This window comes from Cryptotermes secundus, unplaced genomic scaffold (assembly GCF_002891405.2).
Source record: "Cryptotermes secundus unplaced genomic scaffold, Csec_1.0 scaffold742, whole genome shotgun sequence".
NCBI lineage: Eukaryota > Metazoa > Arthropoda > Insecta > Blattodea > Kalotermitidae > Cryptotermes > Cryptotermes secundus.
Window position 1 is genome coordinate 355,418 of NW_019739223.1, and position 17,873 is coordinate 373,290.

Below are 17,873 nucleotides of genomic sequence, written 5' to 3' on the forward strand. Positions count from 1 at the left end.
TGGCCCATGTCTCATCCAGCGTAATGATAGGGCGTAAAAAAGCCTCTCCTTCGCCCTCCAAGTCGTTACGAGCAGCGTCGTATCATAGACATTTCTGCATTTCCGTCAAATCATGCGGAAGCCATCGCGATGCAATTCTTCTCATGCCCAGGCGTTCCTTCAGAATGTGAAGCAGTCGTATACGCTAATCCTGTCTCTCGGGCCAGCTCACAAATCGTATGGCATCGATCACTCTCCAGTAACGCGGAAAGAGCATACACTTCTTCTTCACTGACACTAGGACGACCTGGCCGACGCATGTCTGCCACATTTTGGCGTCCTTCGTTGAAGGCTTTTACCCACCTTGCCAGTGTTCTGTAAGGTATTGCAGATTCCACGCTAGCCTCTTGAAGACCTTGATGACACCGTCGTGATGTACGACCTCTGACTCATTCAATTTTTATCCAACTCCGCTGTTATTGTTTCGAAAACATCGTGACAACACTACATTAGAGCGCCAGATAACACGAGGCTCTGTTCTTCTCGTCACAGCGCATTCGCGTGATGTGGGAAGGGAGAGTCCATTTGCTCTGAGGTAAGGTAGGTATGTAACTAACGTGTGGTATAAGCGACATTATTTGGTTCCATTGCATGGCGTCTCTACAGCAGTGTTGTCACTATTAAAGTTCCAAACCTCGTATATGGCAAGAAGTGGAACATCCATTGGACCCAAGGTGTGTCATGAATGATGCACATGTGGAAACTTGCTATTATGCTCATAACTATCTTAGGTACACTTTGAAATAAAACATTAGTTTCTTGGATGTTTCTCATTTTTCTAAATACTGGTTCTCAAAATTCTACCATTATTTTCCAGACACCTTGTACTAAAAGGTATGCATCATGGAATGAGATGGAGGAATTGAAAGAAATCAGTCCCAATCTATTTTATGGTTCTATCTACTGCCATGGGATCAAGTAAATCACAATAATCCTGTCAGGATAATAAGTTCCCAGCCAAGAATATAGTACAACAATAAAAGCCAGAAATGTATTATTGTTTAGGTAAACCTTTACTGTGTAGGAATGGAGGTTGTCATGATGGTAGTTCATGGTAAAGAGTTCTACCACCTGGTATATAATGCTGTGCTGCCCAATGGAAGTCAACCGGCATTTTCGAGGAACGTGTCACCTCTATCATTAGCAAGAAACCAGCATGAAACAGGCAGCAAGCAATGCTTTCATCACACTACAAAACTATGTAATGCAAACATTTTGCTCAACAAATGTAATGCAATTCCAGTTACTTTTGTACTGAAGGTGTTTATTCATAAGTGCAGCAAATCTAATGCAATTTTTCCACAAAGTCCCTGCCAACTTTGGAGCCTGTCACAAACACTAAACCATTGTCATCCTTAAACTTTTCCCACATCCAGGAAGACCAAAATTAATGATTAACTGTCTTCCAGGATATAACACCGTGTAGTCTGGGGAAAGTTAACCGATGTTTTTAGGCTTGCTGCATGCTTCATGCTGTTTTGTTACTTTGATTACTCTTATTCCCTGATAATGGAGGCAACATGATCCTCTGAAACATCAGTTGACTTTCAATTGACTATACTGTGTTATATCCCAGAAAACAAACTCTTCAATGCTATCTACTGATTTCTGTGAACTTCAGAGCAAATACATGAGAGGTTAATAACATGGCAACAGAAACTTAATTCAATAACTCTCATTCCATAGCTGCAATTACTGCACATTCATTGACTGAAGTTTGTAGAGCCCATGGGTGACTTGCATTCACATATGCTATTCATTTTACACTTCTGTCTCATGAGGCAACAGAAACTTAATTCAATAACTCTCATTCCACAGCTGCAATTACTGCACATTCATTGGCTGAAGTTTATAGAGCCCATGGGTGACTTGCATTCACATATGCTATTCATGTTACACTTCTGTCTCATGAGGATACTGCTCCAGACATTGAAACATTTTAGCATCTGGACAAAGTTTACCAAAACGAAGAATACACGGCGCCAAAACCCAGAAGACGACTTTCTTCAACTGCCATCTTGTTTTTAGAAAAAAATTCCTGCACAATGTAAGCCGTATGCAGTCGTGTGTTGTCATGGTGGAGTGCCCATTCATTCGTGCGCCACTTCTCTGGACATTTTCTCCTCATGTCCTCCCTCAAACGTATTAGAACATCACGACAGAACTCTTTATTGACTATCTGACCAGGAGGGACGAACTCCTTATGAACAATCCCGTCAATATAAAAAAAACAGATCAACATGGACTTAATGTTGCTCTTGACTTGTAGAGCTTTTTTTTGGCCGAGGTGAAGAAGGGCTCTTCCATTGCGACGATTGCTGCTTGCTTTCAGGGTCATAGCCATGTCTGTCACATGGCAGACTGATGAAATAGGATTGTGATGTTCTTTCACTGAGGCAGTTAAAACAATAGGAGTCCGGGAACTTTCTGACTGCACCTCGTATTTATATAGAAGACAATGCAATTGTAAGGCCTGTGGACCTGCACATGCACTGTCACAGTAGTGGGATGCATGGGCGATAAAGGTTAAATTGCGATGAGAAGTAATAAACAGCTATACAATGTAAATTAATTTCTTCATGATCAGACCGGTCTGTTGAAGTTAAATCAACAATTTAAAAGTTAACACAAGTAACACATTTATATTGTACAAGGGTTCATATTTGGCTGAAATGGAAATAAATGCAGAATAATATATTTCAGACTTTATACATTTATTGAAATACAGAATTTGTCACATTTGCATATCAGCACTAAATGAAAAACCACACTGCAAAAGTATAAAATGTATGTCAATGTAATTTTAAAGCCCATTTAAATTATTCTTTGCAAAATTGAATCTCATATCAGCTGCTTATGGGACCAAACAGGCTATTTTTATATAATAATCTTTTTATCATGACTACTGAAAAGATAACATAACAGAAGTATGATCTGTTAGGGAACTAGGGAGTTTCAGTTAGCCGCTTAATCCTTGCATTCATAAATGAAGGCTGCTGTACAATAACATGAACCAGTCTTTCTGAGTTAATTCAATATGTGGTTTCACTCAGTACTCATATTTATGGTTCACTTGTGTTGGCTGTGACTATCAGTCTGAAATTAACTTAATAATTTAACAATAAATACAAATAATACATTTATTAATGTATAAAATATTGAAATAACTTCTTAAAGCATAAATAGGACATTAATATCATATGGTGAAGCACAGGGTGCAATTAAATTAACAAAGGCAAAATTTTGCAGAAGTATAAAAATAAATGTAATATACTCACATGGTTAGGTTAGTCATAGCCAGTTACAAATATAAACCACAAACATAATAATATATTGTGACATATTTGTGCTATGCAGGACGCCCCCTCCCCCACCAGCGGTGGCGTAACAGCGCTGTCGCTGCTACGGTGACAGGCCAGTCAGCGCTCTGCCCCCTCCCCGCGGTGACATAACATCGCTTACCACTGTGACGTAACAGGCGACAACACCTGTAAACATGGCGACTAGGCAACAGGGAGGCAAGCGTTTTCCGTTGTCTGGCTGAGGGTTTATAATAGAACTGCACTGCTTAAGGAGTCAGTTAAAATGTAGCAGCCACCAAAGATAGATAAAATGTAGCAGTAGCCGAAGACAGTTGAAATATAACAGCAGTCACGGAAAGAAGACCCGAATGCATAGTTAGAAGATCTTATGTGATAGTGTGCGATAACTGAGAAGTCAACAAGTGAAGACTTTTGTGTGACTTCAAGATGGTGTGCTGTAGTACAGTTATATTGGGAGTGTGTAATTAAGAGAGACTTGTATAGCTCCCGCATTATAAATACGTGAAGACTACTGAAGATGGAGTGTGAAGAGAATAGTGTGTAGGGTTTGTAAATTGTGTGAACCCGCAACTGTGTTATAATTAATTGTAGCAATGACTTGTAGGTTGTTAAATAAACGAATTAACAATCTGAATGGCGTCTTCAGTAGCAAAACACGTTACAATATTATGATCAAAGCAGTTGAATTTGCTTCCATGAACACTGCAGTTTATTGCAATCACTAACAAATGAATGAAATATAGGCAAAATCTGAAAACCACAGATTTGAGATACAACTACAAGACACTGAACCAAATACCAATACAAGAATTATAATGCACAGAAAGGAGTCATTTTGTACATGACTTTAATTAGAATTTTATTTCTTTAAGTAAAAAAAAAAAGACCTGTTTAACACTGAAATGTTGTAACATAGCATATGCATATGCATTACTATAATATTTAATGAGTAATTCCAATTTAGCACTACAAACAACAGCTAATATTTTTAAACTACATATTGCACTTTAGCTGCAGAAAAGTGAGATCACAGCTATAATAACTATCTGCAAAATGTATACTATTCTAAATAAATAAACAATACAACAAAGAGCAGTGAGAACTTTGAAGTCAGCATACAATAAATCATCACTGCATTCGATCTGACTAGAATCACAACTGGCGAGAGGAATGGTATTACTGTAGTTTGAAAATTCATTGTAAGGAACAGTTTGAATGGGTTGCGGGAGAAGATAACCACATCTGCACTCTCTTTCCTTCAAATGCACAGGGGATGCCTGTGCAATTTTAGTCCTTTTCGATAATTGGGTGCTGCTGTCAAACAAATGTGAATGGGGGAGTTTCATTCTTTCCAATCCAGGGGAACTTACTCCTACCTTTGTCTGTAATTCCAAACTCATTCTTGGTATCAACTTCAAATGGCTTTTTGATATTATTGCCTCAGCTTGAGGAGGAAGATTATGAGTGATTTGTGTGACTACTTTGGAACCAACCCACGTGCCTTTGGGAACACAGGTTGGGAAACTTGAGTGGAATGACCTAAAGAAGTCGCACACTGGTTGGAAGTTCTCTTCCCTCTGAAAAAAAAAGGAATAAGAGAAAAATCATCATCATATAAAACACAACTTAATATAATAAATGTACACAATACTTAATATATAATGGTAATCAAAGAGGCTGTGCATTATCTCGGATAAACTGAATGTTGGAATGCACATGTGAATAATAGCTGAGGGCATGGAAATACCTCTATCTTCTTCTGTGTTCCAGGCAGGGAAAAGAATGACTGCCCTTCTTACTTACTTACTTACTCATGGAGCTGAGGCCTTCTTGAGGAGCCGCCAATTCTGCAGCTACTCAAGAATTTCCCAGCATTTTATGGAACCCGAAGGTTCATCACCGTGTCCACAAGAGCCCTCCAGTGGTCCCTATCCTGAGCCAGATCTATCCAGTCCATACCATCCCATCCTATCTCTCTAAGATCCATTCTAATATTGTCCACCCACCTACGCCTTGGTCTTCCCAGTGGTCTCTTTCCTTCTGGCTTTCCCACCAATATCCTACAGGCATTCCTCGTCTCTCCCATTCGTGCTACATGACCTGCCCACCTCATCCTCCTTGACTTGATCATTCTAATTATACTTGGAGAAGAGTACAAGTTATGAAGCTCCTCATTATGCAGTTTTCTCCAACCTCCTGTCACTTCATCTCTCTTTGGTCCAAATATTCTCCTCAACACCCTGTTCTCAAACACCCTCAGTTTATGTTCCTCCCTTAATGTCAGAATCCAAGTTTCACACCCATACAGAACCACAGGAAAATTACAGTTTTGTATATTCTAATTTTTGTTTTTGGACAACAGACGAGAAGACAAAAGGTTCTGGACTGAATGGTAGCAAGCATTACCCAAGTTCAATCACCTCTTAATTTCCTCCTGAATCAGGTTTCGATCTGTTATCATTGTTCCCAAATAACTGAACTGTGCCACATTTCCAAAACATGTTTCCTATCGTTATGTCATTATTTTGCTCTGAATTTTGGTGACGAGACAGTAACATATACTTAACCTCTTTACTTGCATCAATTAAAGTTTGTGTTTTTTTCTTTATGGTATCTACATTATCACCCAGTAGATTCACATCATCGGCATAGACCAACAGCTGATGTGTCCTGTTTAGTTTCAGTCCCACCTGGTTTTCCTGGACCTTCCTAATTACATATTCTAAGGCAAAGTTGAAAAGGAGTGGCGATAAAGCATCTCCTTGTTTTAGACCATTCTGGATAGCAAATTTATCAGACAAATGTTTACCTACACGGACTTTGCTATACGCTTCATTTAAACACATTTTAATCAACCTAACTAATTTCATGGGTATCCCAAACTCTATCAGAATATTTTACAGTACTTCCTTCCTAACTGAATCGTACGCTTTCTTGTAGTCTATGAATAGCTGATGTACTGTCTCATCATACTCCCATTTTTTCTCCAATATCTGACGAATGCAAAAGATCTCATCTGTAGTTGATCTGTTACGTTGAAACCCACAGTGATGATCCCCAATAATTTCATCTATATATGGACTTAACCTTGAAAGAAGAATATTGGACAACATTTTGTATGAAGTTGATAGCAGTGACATCCCCCGATAATTACTACAGTCAGTTTTATCACCCTTCTTGTGAACTGGTACAATAATAGACTCCTTCCACAGATCAGGCAATTTTTCCTTATGCCAAATAGAAGTAATTAGATTGTGGATCTTAGAACGTAATATTTTGCCTCCGACTTGAATAAGATCTGCCGGAATTTGATCACTACCTGGCGATAATGTCCAACAGATTAAATAAAATACATATTTTTACACCAACAGCTAAAATGGTAGGTGGATGAATTAAGAGCAGAAGATGAAAAATCACAGTAAGTGGCATATTTCTGACAACAAATTTAATAATCACTCACTCATTCACCTCCTTCATCAATGCAACTAAAACTGTTCACAATCGCTCTTTAATTTAAAATGACATTAAAATCACACTCTCACTACTTTGGTGTATGTCCCAACTAATGACAACATACATACGAAGGGGTCACAAACATGGACACCGCAAAAGGAAAGTGACATGGAATGGAGAGAGTTTTAATCTTGAACAAACACATTTTAGTGTGAACGATAATATGCAGCAGCATGGAAATACACTGAGTTACAACCTAGTGCAGTGCAACAGTTTCCAAAAGTGAACAATTTCCTGAAGATGGCCAAGTAGGGCTAAAACACATAGCAATTGATGTGATTTCAATTCCACTTCAAAATAAAGATAGATTGAGAAGAGTATTAAGTTGCATTAAAGATGGAGGTGAACGAGTGAGTGATACATCAATGCATTAACAAATATTCCAGCAGTAGAAAAGTCAATGCTTTTGAAAACTTCATGCTGTACTTCACCAGTTTATTCACTACAACAAAATGTCATTATCACATTTACATGCAACATAAAAAAGGCAAAAAAATGGTGAATACAGCAATATTATATTATATTTCAGCATCCTGCTGCATTGAGGCATCATTCTTATTATTCAAGTACACCAGCAATATTGCAACATGAAAGGAATTTCAGTCCAACTGGGAACTGGGGAAGCAAGTGCGTGCAGAATATTGAAACAGTTGGAGTTGAAAAAAGTTTGTGCAAGGTGGGTTCTGAGGATGCTGACAGATGCCCACGAAAAAACCCGAAAGACTGTGTGCAGTGAACTGTTGGCACAGTGAGAGAATGGTGATGACTTTCTTGCGAGAATTGTGATGGGAGATGAAACTTGGCTGCACCATTTTGAACCAGAAACAAAGCGGCAATCAGTGGAATGGCACCATGCAAACTCACCCAAGAAAAAGAAATTCAAATCTGCGCTTTAAGCATGAAAAGTTATGGCTATGGTCTTTTTTGATTCAGAAGGGCTTTTGCTTGTGGACATCATGCCACAAGGAACCACCATTAATTCTGACGCATATGTGGCAACCCTAAAGAAACTTCAAGCTCAACTGAGCCATGCTCGACCGCATCAGCAAAAACAGGATGTTTTGCTGTTGCAGGACAACGTCCGACCCGACGTGGCACCCTCTGATTACCATCTCTTTGTTAAATTTAAGGAATCCCTTTGCGGAACAAGATTTGAAGATGATGATGTCCTCATTATGCCCACTAAAAGGTGGCTCAGACATGATGGTCCAGAGTTTTACCATGCTGGCATACAGACAATAATTCCAAGGTGGCATAAGGCATTTGAAAGGGATGGAGATAATACAGAGAAGTGATATTTTGTTCCTAAAGGATGTACCAACATACTGTATAAGTAGCAAAGGTCTAGAATAAAAATGTACATAAAATGTATACAAAACTATGCAGTCTACACAATATTCTGAAATTAAAACAAAGTAGACACTATCATATCAACACTTGTTTTATGGTGCTACATGTTTCGGCCCTTATACTGGGTCATCATCAAATGTACAATGATACCAGATTCAATTGCTGAATTGCATCTAACAATTTACGTCTAATTCTTCAATAAGGATTCTTATTGTGCACTTGAGAGTTCTTAAATGCATAAATCGAGTCTTTCACTTAAAATTTTAAGTACTCAGATAATAAAAATTGAAAAAATTAGGGATTAAAGATTAAAACATAAACATTAAAATTGTACTAAATTGGAAATGAATTATTTTGCGATAAGTCTCCTTAAAACTTTGTGACCTCTACATGTTGACGTGATTTTCTGGTAGTAGAAGCAAATGCAGTGTGGGGCACCTGCATATCGGGATCTTCTTACATAAGTTAGGTCATGTGGTCTTGACCTACTATTGTCTTGTGGAGCTTATGCTCGTTATTCTGTATGTCATACCAACAGGTTGTTTATTTGGAACAATCTGTAAAAGTTTTTTAATTATTATAAGGAGAAGCTTGTGAGTGTGTTGTTATTAAACTTAATAACCTAATAATGAGTTATTACCACAAAATTAACTAACTTTCAATTCTATTAATTTTATTTGTTTAAAGTATACATTTCAGAATGCTGTTACATGCAAATATACTTCTACTTATCCATGCTAATTAAGGGGAATGATGTACAAATTATTGAAACACGTGGCAAATTCAACCATAATCTTCGTATATGATGAGCAGACCATGGTATTTGTTCAATACAGAAATTTGGAAATCTAGGCATAGCGTCGATTTGTTCAGTTAAAACAGCAAGACTCTTAGAAGAAGGGTACTGAACATACAATGTGTTTCATTTTTCTGTACAACTTTTGGTCACAGCATTTTTTACTCAGATAAATATTCAGGGAGTTACACTCAAGGCATGCACAGAACCAATGATAAAATGATACTGAGGCATGTCTATGACAAATTTTTAACATTTTAACACAAGTGACCAGCTCGATACAAAAGGGGATCAGTCTGGTATACAGATGGTTTCAAGTCACTGGAGGTGGGGTGTTATGCTCATGGTATGAGAAGCTTATCTTCAGCCTTGGAAAATACACCGTAGTATGCCAGGCAGAAGGCAGGCATTAAGGTATGCACAGAAGAGAATTTAGATCGGGGCTATAGGAATAGAAACATCTGTATTTTATCTGACAGTGAAAATGCAAATAAAGCGTTTGACAACTGCCAGATTATCTCAAAACTGGCCTGGAAGTGCCATCAATTCCTGGTGAAACTGGCTCAACTGATATGGGTGCTGGGTGACAGAGGTACTAAGGGTAATGTAACTGCTGACCAACTGGCAAGACTGGAATCTGAAGGTTCTTTTACAGGACTTAAACATGTAAAGGGCTTCCTACAAGGACAAGAAGAACTAGGGAACTACTGAAACTAAATAGAAACCAGTTATGATGGGCAACAGGAGCACTGTCATCTGAAAGGACACCTTTTCAAATTTGGATTAACCAACAATCCCACATGTGACAGGTGCCTTGTGTATCTTATATGATTGTGAAGTCTTGGCTTACCTAAGGTTGTATCATTTGGAACACTAATTTACTGAACCAGGTGACTACAAAGATGCCCCTTTAAGTAAGGTAACTACACTTTGTTTGATATATAGGATTGTTGGGGGATCAAACAGAGGGATCACTGCTGGTTGTGGTGCAAGGACCACTTAAAGCCCACCCCTTACTCATTCATTCATTCATTCATTCATGAGAGTGAACTATGAACTTTCATGCATGCAGTTTTCATCAGTGTTAACACTACCATTATCATCAACAGCATCATATAGAGATGTAAAAAACCGTTAAATCTTAATAAAAAGTTATTAGTTTCTATTTGAATGTATGATGTGAACTGAAACTGTCATACTAGAAATCCTGTTGAACATAAAAGACTTTTCCTGCATGGCTGCCTACTCAGGGTATGATATAACCTCACAGATGTTTAAGATAAAGCACACCTATGAATTCTAAACTGGGTTTTGGAAAGGATATGCATAATCCTTCCAAATGAAGGTTGAGACAGGATCCTGAAATGGGATGCTTTGCTAAACTGACATCAAATCGTGACAATCTATTTGCTAAAGAACCCCTTAACACAGGACACCAATATTTCCTCCAGCTGAAAAAATGCAATGTGATAAACGTACTTCTTCCTTAAGAAAATCACAAGGGATTTGTGGTAAAGTATTCTGAAACTTTTTATATCATGACAGAAAAAAAAAGAAGAAAAAAGACATGACAGCCAAAATCTGTGTGACCTTGATTTGGAATTTTTTAGATTTTTGTTTCAGGCCGGTATGTTACTCTGTGCAATGTGTTGTGCCCTATACTTTGAACACCACAATGTTAGTTTCGTGTTTACATTTCATTTTCTTGGTAACAGGCAAGCTATTCATGGACATTATTCACGCATACACAAGTCTGCACATTAAATGGGGGGTTGATATATGTTAGAAAGCAACCTCGATTTTAATCCATAAAATCACACATAAATAGGTGCATAAACACACATTCCTACCCTATGCATGCATATATGCTTGTGACTATACACGTGTGGACTGGAGATGTAATGTTAGTCTAAAACGTGAAACTTGCAATGCACCCAAGAGCAGAACATGAAACCCACCTGGCTTTATTCGTTTTGGAATGCTTGTCTTTATCCTTCTCCTTGCGAATGGGCCTGCTTTTGGTGGTACTACTGATGCTTAATGGTGCTGCATCAACGTCTATCACACCATCATCTCTGAGTGCTTCATCCAAAACAGCTTGTATCTTAGGTGCAATCAATGGACCTTGATAATCTGAAGTTGTGCGCGTGTGAGGATCCAGTTCCAAGTTTAATATGTTTTCCCCCTGTTAACACATTGCACTCTTTAAAAGCAACTGTGCTTAATAAACGAATATTTACATTTTCCTATTCAATGTTGGGTGGATTTCATGTTATTTAAGATGTTTCAATATGTGGTCCCCTGTGTTAAGACCTAGAATTGAAAAACGGGGTTCAAGGCTTCAGTATATGTCAAGGAGAAGATGTGTATGATTTCTAAAAGACAGGTGTTTAAGACTGCACCTCTTATTCTTACCTGGTTACAAGGCTGTTGAAGGTATCAGTGTTCATACCACTATAGCGGAAATAATATTAAAGTACATTTCACTGCAAGGAAGTAAATACCCCCAGTCTATACTAAAAAATAAGTATGAAATCTATGTTTGCTGTTAATCATCAGATGACAGATACTATCAAAATTCTCAAAATCACAGACATACCAGTCCATTACATCATAGCACATCATTAACAATTTTAAGCATGGACAGAGGGGGGGAAGCAATCCAACATCGGATTACAGAACACTTCTAGAAATTCCTGTGACTTTTAACGAGAAACACCTACACATATTAACGTTGATCTGATGTTTAATTTAAAACTCTTGGGTTTAATATGAAGCATAACACTACTTAAAAAATAAATGTTTAAACAAGACACTTGTCCTCTGTTTGCCTCCCTCACTCATTGTTAATTGGAGCTTGCTCCAAGCCAGCAGCCACCTTCCTGAACAACTGTTCAACTGGGTGTGGAAAAACGAAACTGCAAAAACTGTCAGCTAAAGAATGTAAATTAATATTACTCACATGATAACGATGATGTCTGCCAACTTTGATTGCAACCCGACTGTAGTCAGAAATGGGACGTCTTTCATCATCAGCAGAGACAGGTCTCTTGGAGATATTTGGTATTTCTTCTTCATATGGGGAGACACAAAATGTGCCTTCTTCTTCATCATATCTGACCCGAGCCAAAAGCTTATTTTTTTCATCCACTGGTATGAAGTTTTCTATGATGAGGTACTTCACTTTCAGATCTCTGTAAGGTATTTAGAACACAATATAAGTTAAACACTGCAATCTACAAACACAGATATATATTTTTTTCCCTTCCTCCATCAATTAACTGTACAAATTCAACTACAGCAGACTTTTGAAACATCCATGTGTGACTTATTTGCTTCAGAGATTAACTGCAGAACTTTCTGAACCCCTTGGCTATAGATTCCACATTTCTATAATGACATAAGTGCTGCCTATTACATCTGTTTCAGTAATATTTTACAATGACTTGAAGTGCAATGTACGTATATCAACTCAACCTGCTGCAATTTTCTAATTATATCAAGTTTACTGCTTTTCACCACTTCAGGCATACTACCACTGAACAACGATTGCTTTTCTCCTATTGAAAAGATAATTATTATCACTGTTCAATGACCTTCAGACTGTACAGGTTTCAAACTTCAGAGTTCAATAAATATTGATATCTGGATTATCCACTGTTCTAACTGTCCACGCTACTTCCTGCCTTCATTGTGGATGACTGAGAATTCACTGTAGTCAGAAGTTCAGGCAGTTATCATATTTACGCACTTATCCTGCCACAGGTTCAGTCTGGAAATTGGAATGCCACCTACACAAGTCATTCCATTCATTAACAAACAGACAAAAATGACTTTCTTTTCCACTGTACTGGGTAAATTAATTATATGACCATGCTATGGCCATAAACAAAGTTTTGGAACTAAAAGAACAATTTTAATGAAAACATTAAAGTAAAAATTCAAATTCGCTTAGTGGAGGGTGGAGTCCAACTGGGTTCACTCGGCACGGTGGCCACTGACTGGCTTATTGTAGCCTGCCACGGGTGATTATGATGATGGAGAATTCGGTGAAATGAAGATTGGCAGGGGAAACAGATGTACTCGGAGAAAACGCCCCAGCGCCACTTTGTCCACCACAAATCCCACTTGACCAGACCCAGGATCGAACACGGGCCACTGCAGTGGGAAGCCAGCAATTAACCGCTTGAGCTTAAACATTAAAGTATCTTAAAAGGAATTTCATGATATATTTCATCTAAAGCACAAAACTTATATAATAAAATCAACTGCAACTAATTTTCAGTTGCTTATGCAAGCAAATAATTCACAACTAAAAAAAAATTCCAAGCAAAATAAATATGCATATAAAATAAACCAGAAATACATAACATAAAACTCTTTTGTCCAGAAATACAGGACTAATTACATATCTCAGCTTGTAACAGATTGAACGGATTAATATTATAAACTGTTGGGAACAGTGACAGAGGGAGTATGCTTATAGTATCAAGAACTTCAATACAGTAACAAAAATCATTGGAACCAACAATTTCTTAATGCTACACATATGGAAAACAACTGCATAAAACAAGGGTTACTTTTCTTGCACCACCACAAACAGTGATTCATAATAAGCTGCCACTGTTTCCCATAACTTTATACATCAAATGTAGTTCCAGTTTTGCTTTTGATGTTATTTATGGCTAGCAGTCTGCAAAGGTACCATTAATCCACTCTCTCTGCCCTACCCTTGCCTAGGACAAAGTTCACATTCCAAAATCAGAAAGCAGCTCCCTCTTCACAAGTTTCAACATGTGGGAAAAGTACATCACGCGACATCCTCTGAATTTCATCATCAATTCAACAGCTTTTTTTTTTCTTTCATTTTGTGCATCCTGTTGTGTTATTATATACAATTCTTTATTGGAGTCGGCTGTAACACAACAACCTAACGGTCAAGATTAATATTACCTTAGCTACATGTTTCGGCTTTTGAAATCATCATCAGGCAAACACATGATTACTATATTCACGCACTATTGAACTGCAATGTCATTGTGACAGTAAAGATGGATACTTGATAACTGTTACATTATAAAATAAAAGGTATAAAAATACAATTTATTATAAACTTATTAAAAAAAAAAAACTTATGGAATAAAATATGGTTATAAACTCATGTGATATTTCATATTATGAAGTCAGTTGTTGCGATCTTGTTGTTATATTCCCGTGGACATAATGGTATATTCAAGAACTGTATACATAAAGCAAACTGCTTGGAGGCCTGTGGTATAGATGTAGTATTATTTTACATTAATTGTTTGGCTGGTGCCTAATTTTACAATGTATTTTGTCCGCTCTGTTGGGAATACAGGTTGCAAACTTTCGTTTTTTAATAAGTTTATAATTCATTGTATTTTTATACCTTGTACTTTATAATGTAACAATTATCAAGTATTCAGTTTTACTATCACAATATAATCACTCATAATATCAAGGTTACACTTTAGGAATGAAAATGTCTGTACTATGAAAGTTTTGTCCTTGTCAAGATATGATTGTAACAGAAATGCATAATAGGTTACAGAGTCGATAAGAGACGTCACACAAAAACACATGATGGCCAAAAACATGCACCACTTTTATTGTGGACACAAGACCAATGTATGAATGCCCAGCATCCTCTGAACTCTGTCCTAGCAGTTTCAGCAAAGTTAATAATGTCATAAGTGTCACTATAAGCCTGACTATTTTCACACAAACCATTATATCCACTGTTTTGTACTGTGAGTAGATCAGGACTCCTTCTTCTTTTGAGATATTTACCATTATTTAGGCTGTAGAGTACTGAATGGTCAGATGATTCATGAATTTGAAAGAATATGGATAGAAGTGGTCATGGCCTATTGAGGTACTATGCCAGCATTTGGCGGGGTAACTGCGACTTTCTTATGTCACATGTTAGAGGTGGGAATGATGCCATCCTTGGTGAGGTTGGTCAAACCATGGCTGCGTCTTTGGTGGGGACGCATCATGCACCAGGGATGCGTTAGGACACCTCCTCGTGGTCCCACTGGGCAACAACAGTCTCGGGGTCTGGATCAGTATGACCTACCAGGGCTGGCGGTTAAGTTCCCATACAGGGCAATGGCATTATGACTGGAGACTCCCACACGGTGGCATAATGACTCTTGCATATCACCATGGTGTACCTGGGACGAACGCGGGATAGCACTCCCAGGGGGGTAGCTTCGGCTATCTGAGTTGTCTCCCTAGAGTACCGATAAGGTGCCGCAAGCCTTTGGGCTCAACACTCTAAAACGGTTTGACCAACCCATGTGCAGGGGTGGAAATGGGAGAGCTCATAGGCCACCTTCAGTGGCGACTCTCTCATGCAGGTTGCTCTGGTCGCAACTCATGACTAACTGGTGTCCCATTGCCATTAATCATCTGGGATACCCTTCTCCCCCCAAACAGGCACTCTTGGTCCTGGAGGCTTGTGAGGGTTGCATTCACTACAGGACCAAACCACCTAAGCCAAGGTGTGAGGCACCGTGCTGAGGGCTGCATGGCACTGGGGTGGTAATTAGCCAGTGTCTTGAACGATCCCCTTGGGGCACCAGGCAGCACCCCGTTGTATTTATGCTTTCCACCCATAAGGGGCGCTGTGGGTGGCGACCTTTTAAATCCCCCTGACTCGTGGGACCAAAATGAAAGGAACCAGACTAAAAACCGGTCATAAGGACCTCAAACTGAAAAGGGACCCCCTTCCAAGGGGATCCCTATGAGAAATGATTCAGCAGGGGGATGGAAACTCTGTTGAACCACTAAGGGACCCAGTTGCAACCAGTGAACCTGCTGTTGAACTTTTGGCTGAAGGCAGGGACGAACCTGTGGTTCAAAACCTACCCGAGGTAAAACCAAAAACTCCTTGCTTGGAAGTCAATAGTACTGACATACCACTGCAAGGGGCTTGTACTTCTAGCACACCTGCAGCAGAAGAAGGACTGGGACACCAAGTCTCTGGAGTAGGTGGACACCGTCTAGCGAAGAAGGCCTTGTCTGGATGTGCTACACAGGAATTAAAAAAGGCAAGAGCTGGGGCAAGGAAAGCAGGAACTGGGGGCAGTCGGCAACCGGGAAATGCAGACTCACCCAAGCAGGAAGAAACCCCTACCATAACCTTTAAGAGGCCAAGGTCAGAGGGCAGTACCCTTGAAGAAATGGCAAGAGCTCCAAAAAGGTCCAGGGACTTACAAGGAGGCTCTGACCAATATAAAGGTAGCTATCTTCAAGGAAACGTATCCTGAAGACAAGCTAACAGAGGGAGACCAGGACAGGCGTTACATAGGACTCCTTTGGGAGAACTACCAAGCACAAACTGGAGGGAGGTGCATTAATATATACGTGTGCCAACCAACAGTCTGGACAGTGGCTCATTAGAACCAAATATATTCACAGATTAAATCAGGGAATAGGCTGAAGATTACTGATGCCAAGAACCTGCCCAAACCTGTGAAGGTGGCTCTCAGGACGAAGAACAAAGTTGCCCCAAATCCTGAGGAGCTGCTGAAATGGATCGGGAATCTTAATCCAGGACTCCATACTGAGAGTTGGAAAATACTGGATAGGAAATCTGAACCGAAAGGGAAGAGACTTATCCTCCTTATAGACCAGGATTCCCTACCTGTTATCAAGGGAAGTGGATATAGGGTATATACAGGACTCTCACAGGGGACTGTTAGGGTCCTGCAAGATTCTGAGGAGCAGCAGCATGAAGAAGTTACTGTGCCCAGTTCAATACCATCGGAATTGGCCGCTGAGGAGGGGGACGATGTACGCACTCCCTCAGTTGACCGGAAGAGAGTATCCAATGAGGAGACAATCCCTCCTCTCGTCAACCCGATCTTACCAGATCAGGGACTTCCCTTGGAGGAAACCAGGTGTGATAAAAGAAAGGGGCTGTGGAAGAAGGTATGGAGGACACACTTCCCAGCATTACAGAATGAACACACAACATACATACATACATACATACACACACACACACACACACACACGACATTTACACACAAAATACGATTCATTCAAATTAACCTACACCACAGCAGGGCTGCTACGGCAATTTTTAGTTCACAACTTGCTGAAGGAAAAGTAGATGAAGCACTTATTCATGAACCTTGGATATACAGAGGCCAAATAAGAGGCTTAACGAATTCAAGGGGAACAGTTTATTCTGTTGCTCATTCATCTGTAATCTGTCAAGACGACAGGTCCACAGTCTCTTCCAAAACAGTTCCTCCACTTGATGCGATCTACAGCTTTCTCTTTCAAATGAAAATATCCTCTTCTGTCCCCAAGGTCATCCAGCATCTTCTTACGTCTTCTTCCTCATCTTCTGGTCACTTCTATCTGCCCCTCTATTTTTCTTTCAATAACTTATTTTAGAAGGCAGTTACCGCATAAGATATGACCAATCCAATTAGCCTTCCGTTTTCTTATTTCGTGTAGGATATTCCTATGCTCACTGACTCTAAATAACACTTCTTCATTTCTCACATAATCGGTCCAACTGATCTTCTCCATCCTTCTCCAACACCACATTTTGAAGCTTTCCAGGTGTTTCTGATCTACTGCCCTAAGTGTCCAAGTCTCAGCCACATACAAAGCAATGCTCCAAATGTAGCATTTCACTAGTTTCTTTCTCAAATTAAGTCCAATTTGCTGGTAAAAAGATTCTTCTTGCTTAATGAAGCTTTTGCCATGGCAATCCTACATTTAATTTCACACATACACCTTCCATCATCTGTTAACAAGCTACCCAAATACGCGATGCGTTCCGTATATAATGCCTCCTATTTTTTTTT

The 17,873-nt window shown here is 39.1% G+C and overlaps 1 protein-coding gene across 4 annotated transcripts in view; it reads right to left on the reverse strand.

Moving 5' to 3' along the window:
* Positions 1–3,958: 3,958 nt before the first annotated feature.
* LOC111871766 (kinesin-like protein KIF3B) overlaps positions 3,959–17,873 on the reverse strand; it is a 102,045-nt gene continuing 88,130 nt past the window's right edge. For all 4 annotated transcript variants that reach the window (XM_023865078.2, XM_023865076.2, XM_023865077.2 and 1 more), the window contains 3 exons: positions 11,984–12,215; positions 10,980–11,206; positions 3,959–4,939 (listed from right to left, as the gene is read on the reverse strand). In XM_023865078.2, coding sequence (XP_023720846.1) covers positions 4,840–4,939; positions 10,980–11,206; positions 11,984–12,215 — 559 coding nt within the window. In that variant the 3' untranslated portion in view covers positions 3,959–4,839. The remainder of the gene's footprint in view (positions 4,940–10,979; positions 11,207–11,983; positions 12,216–17,873) is intronic.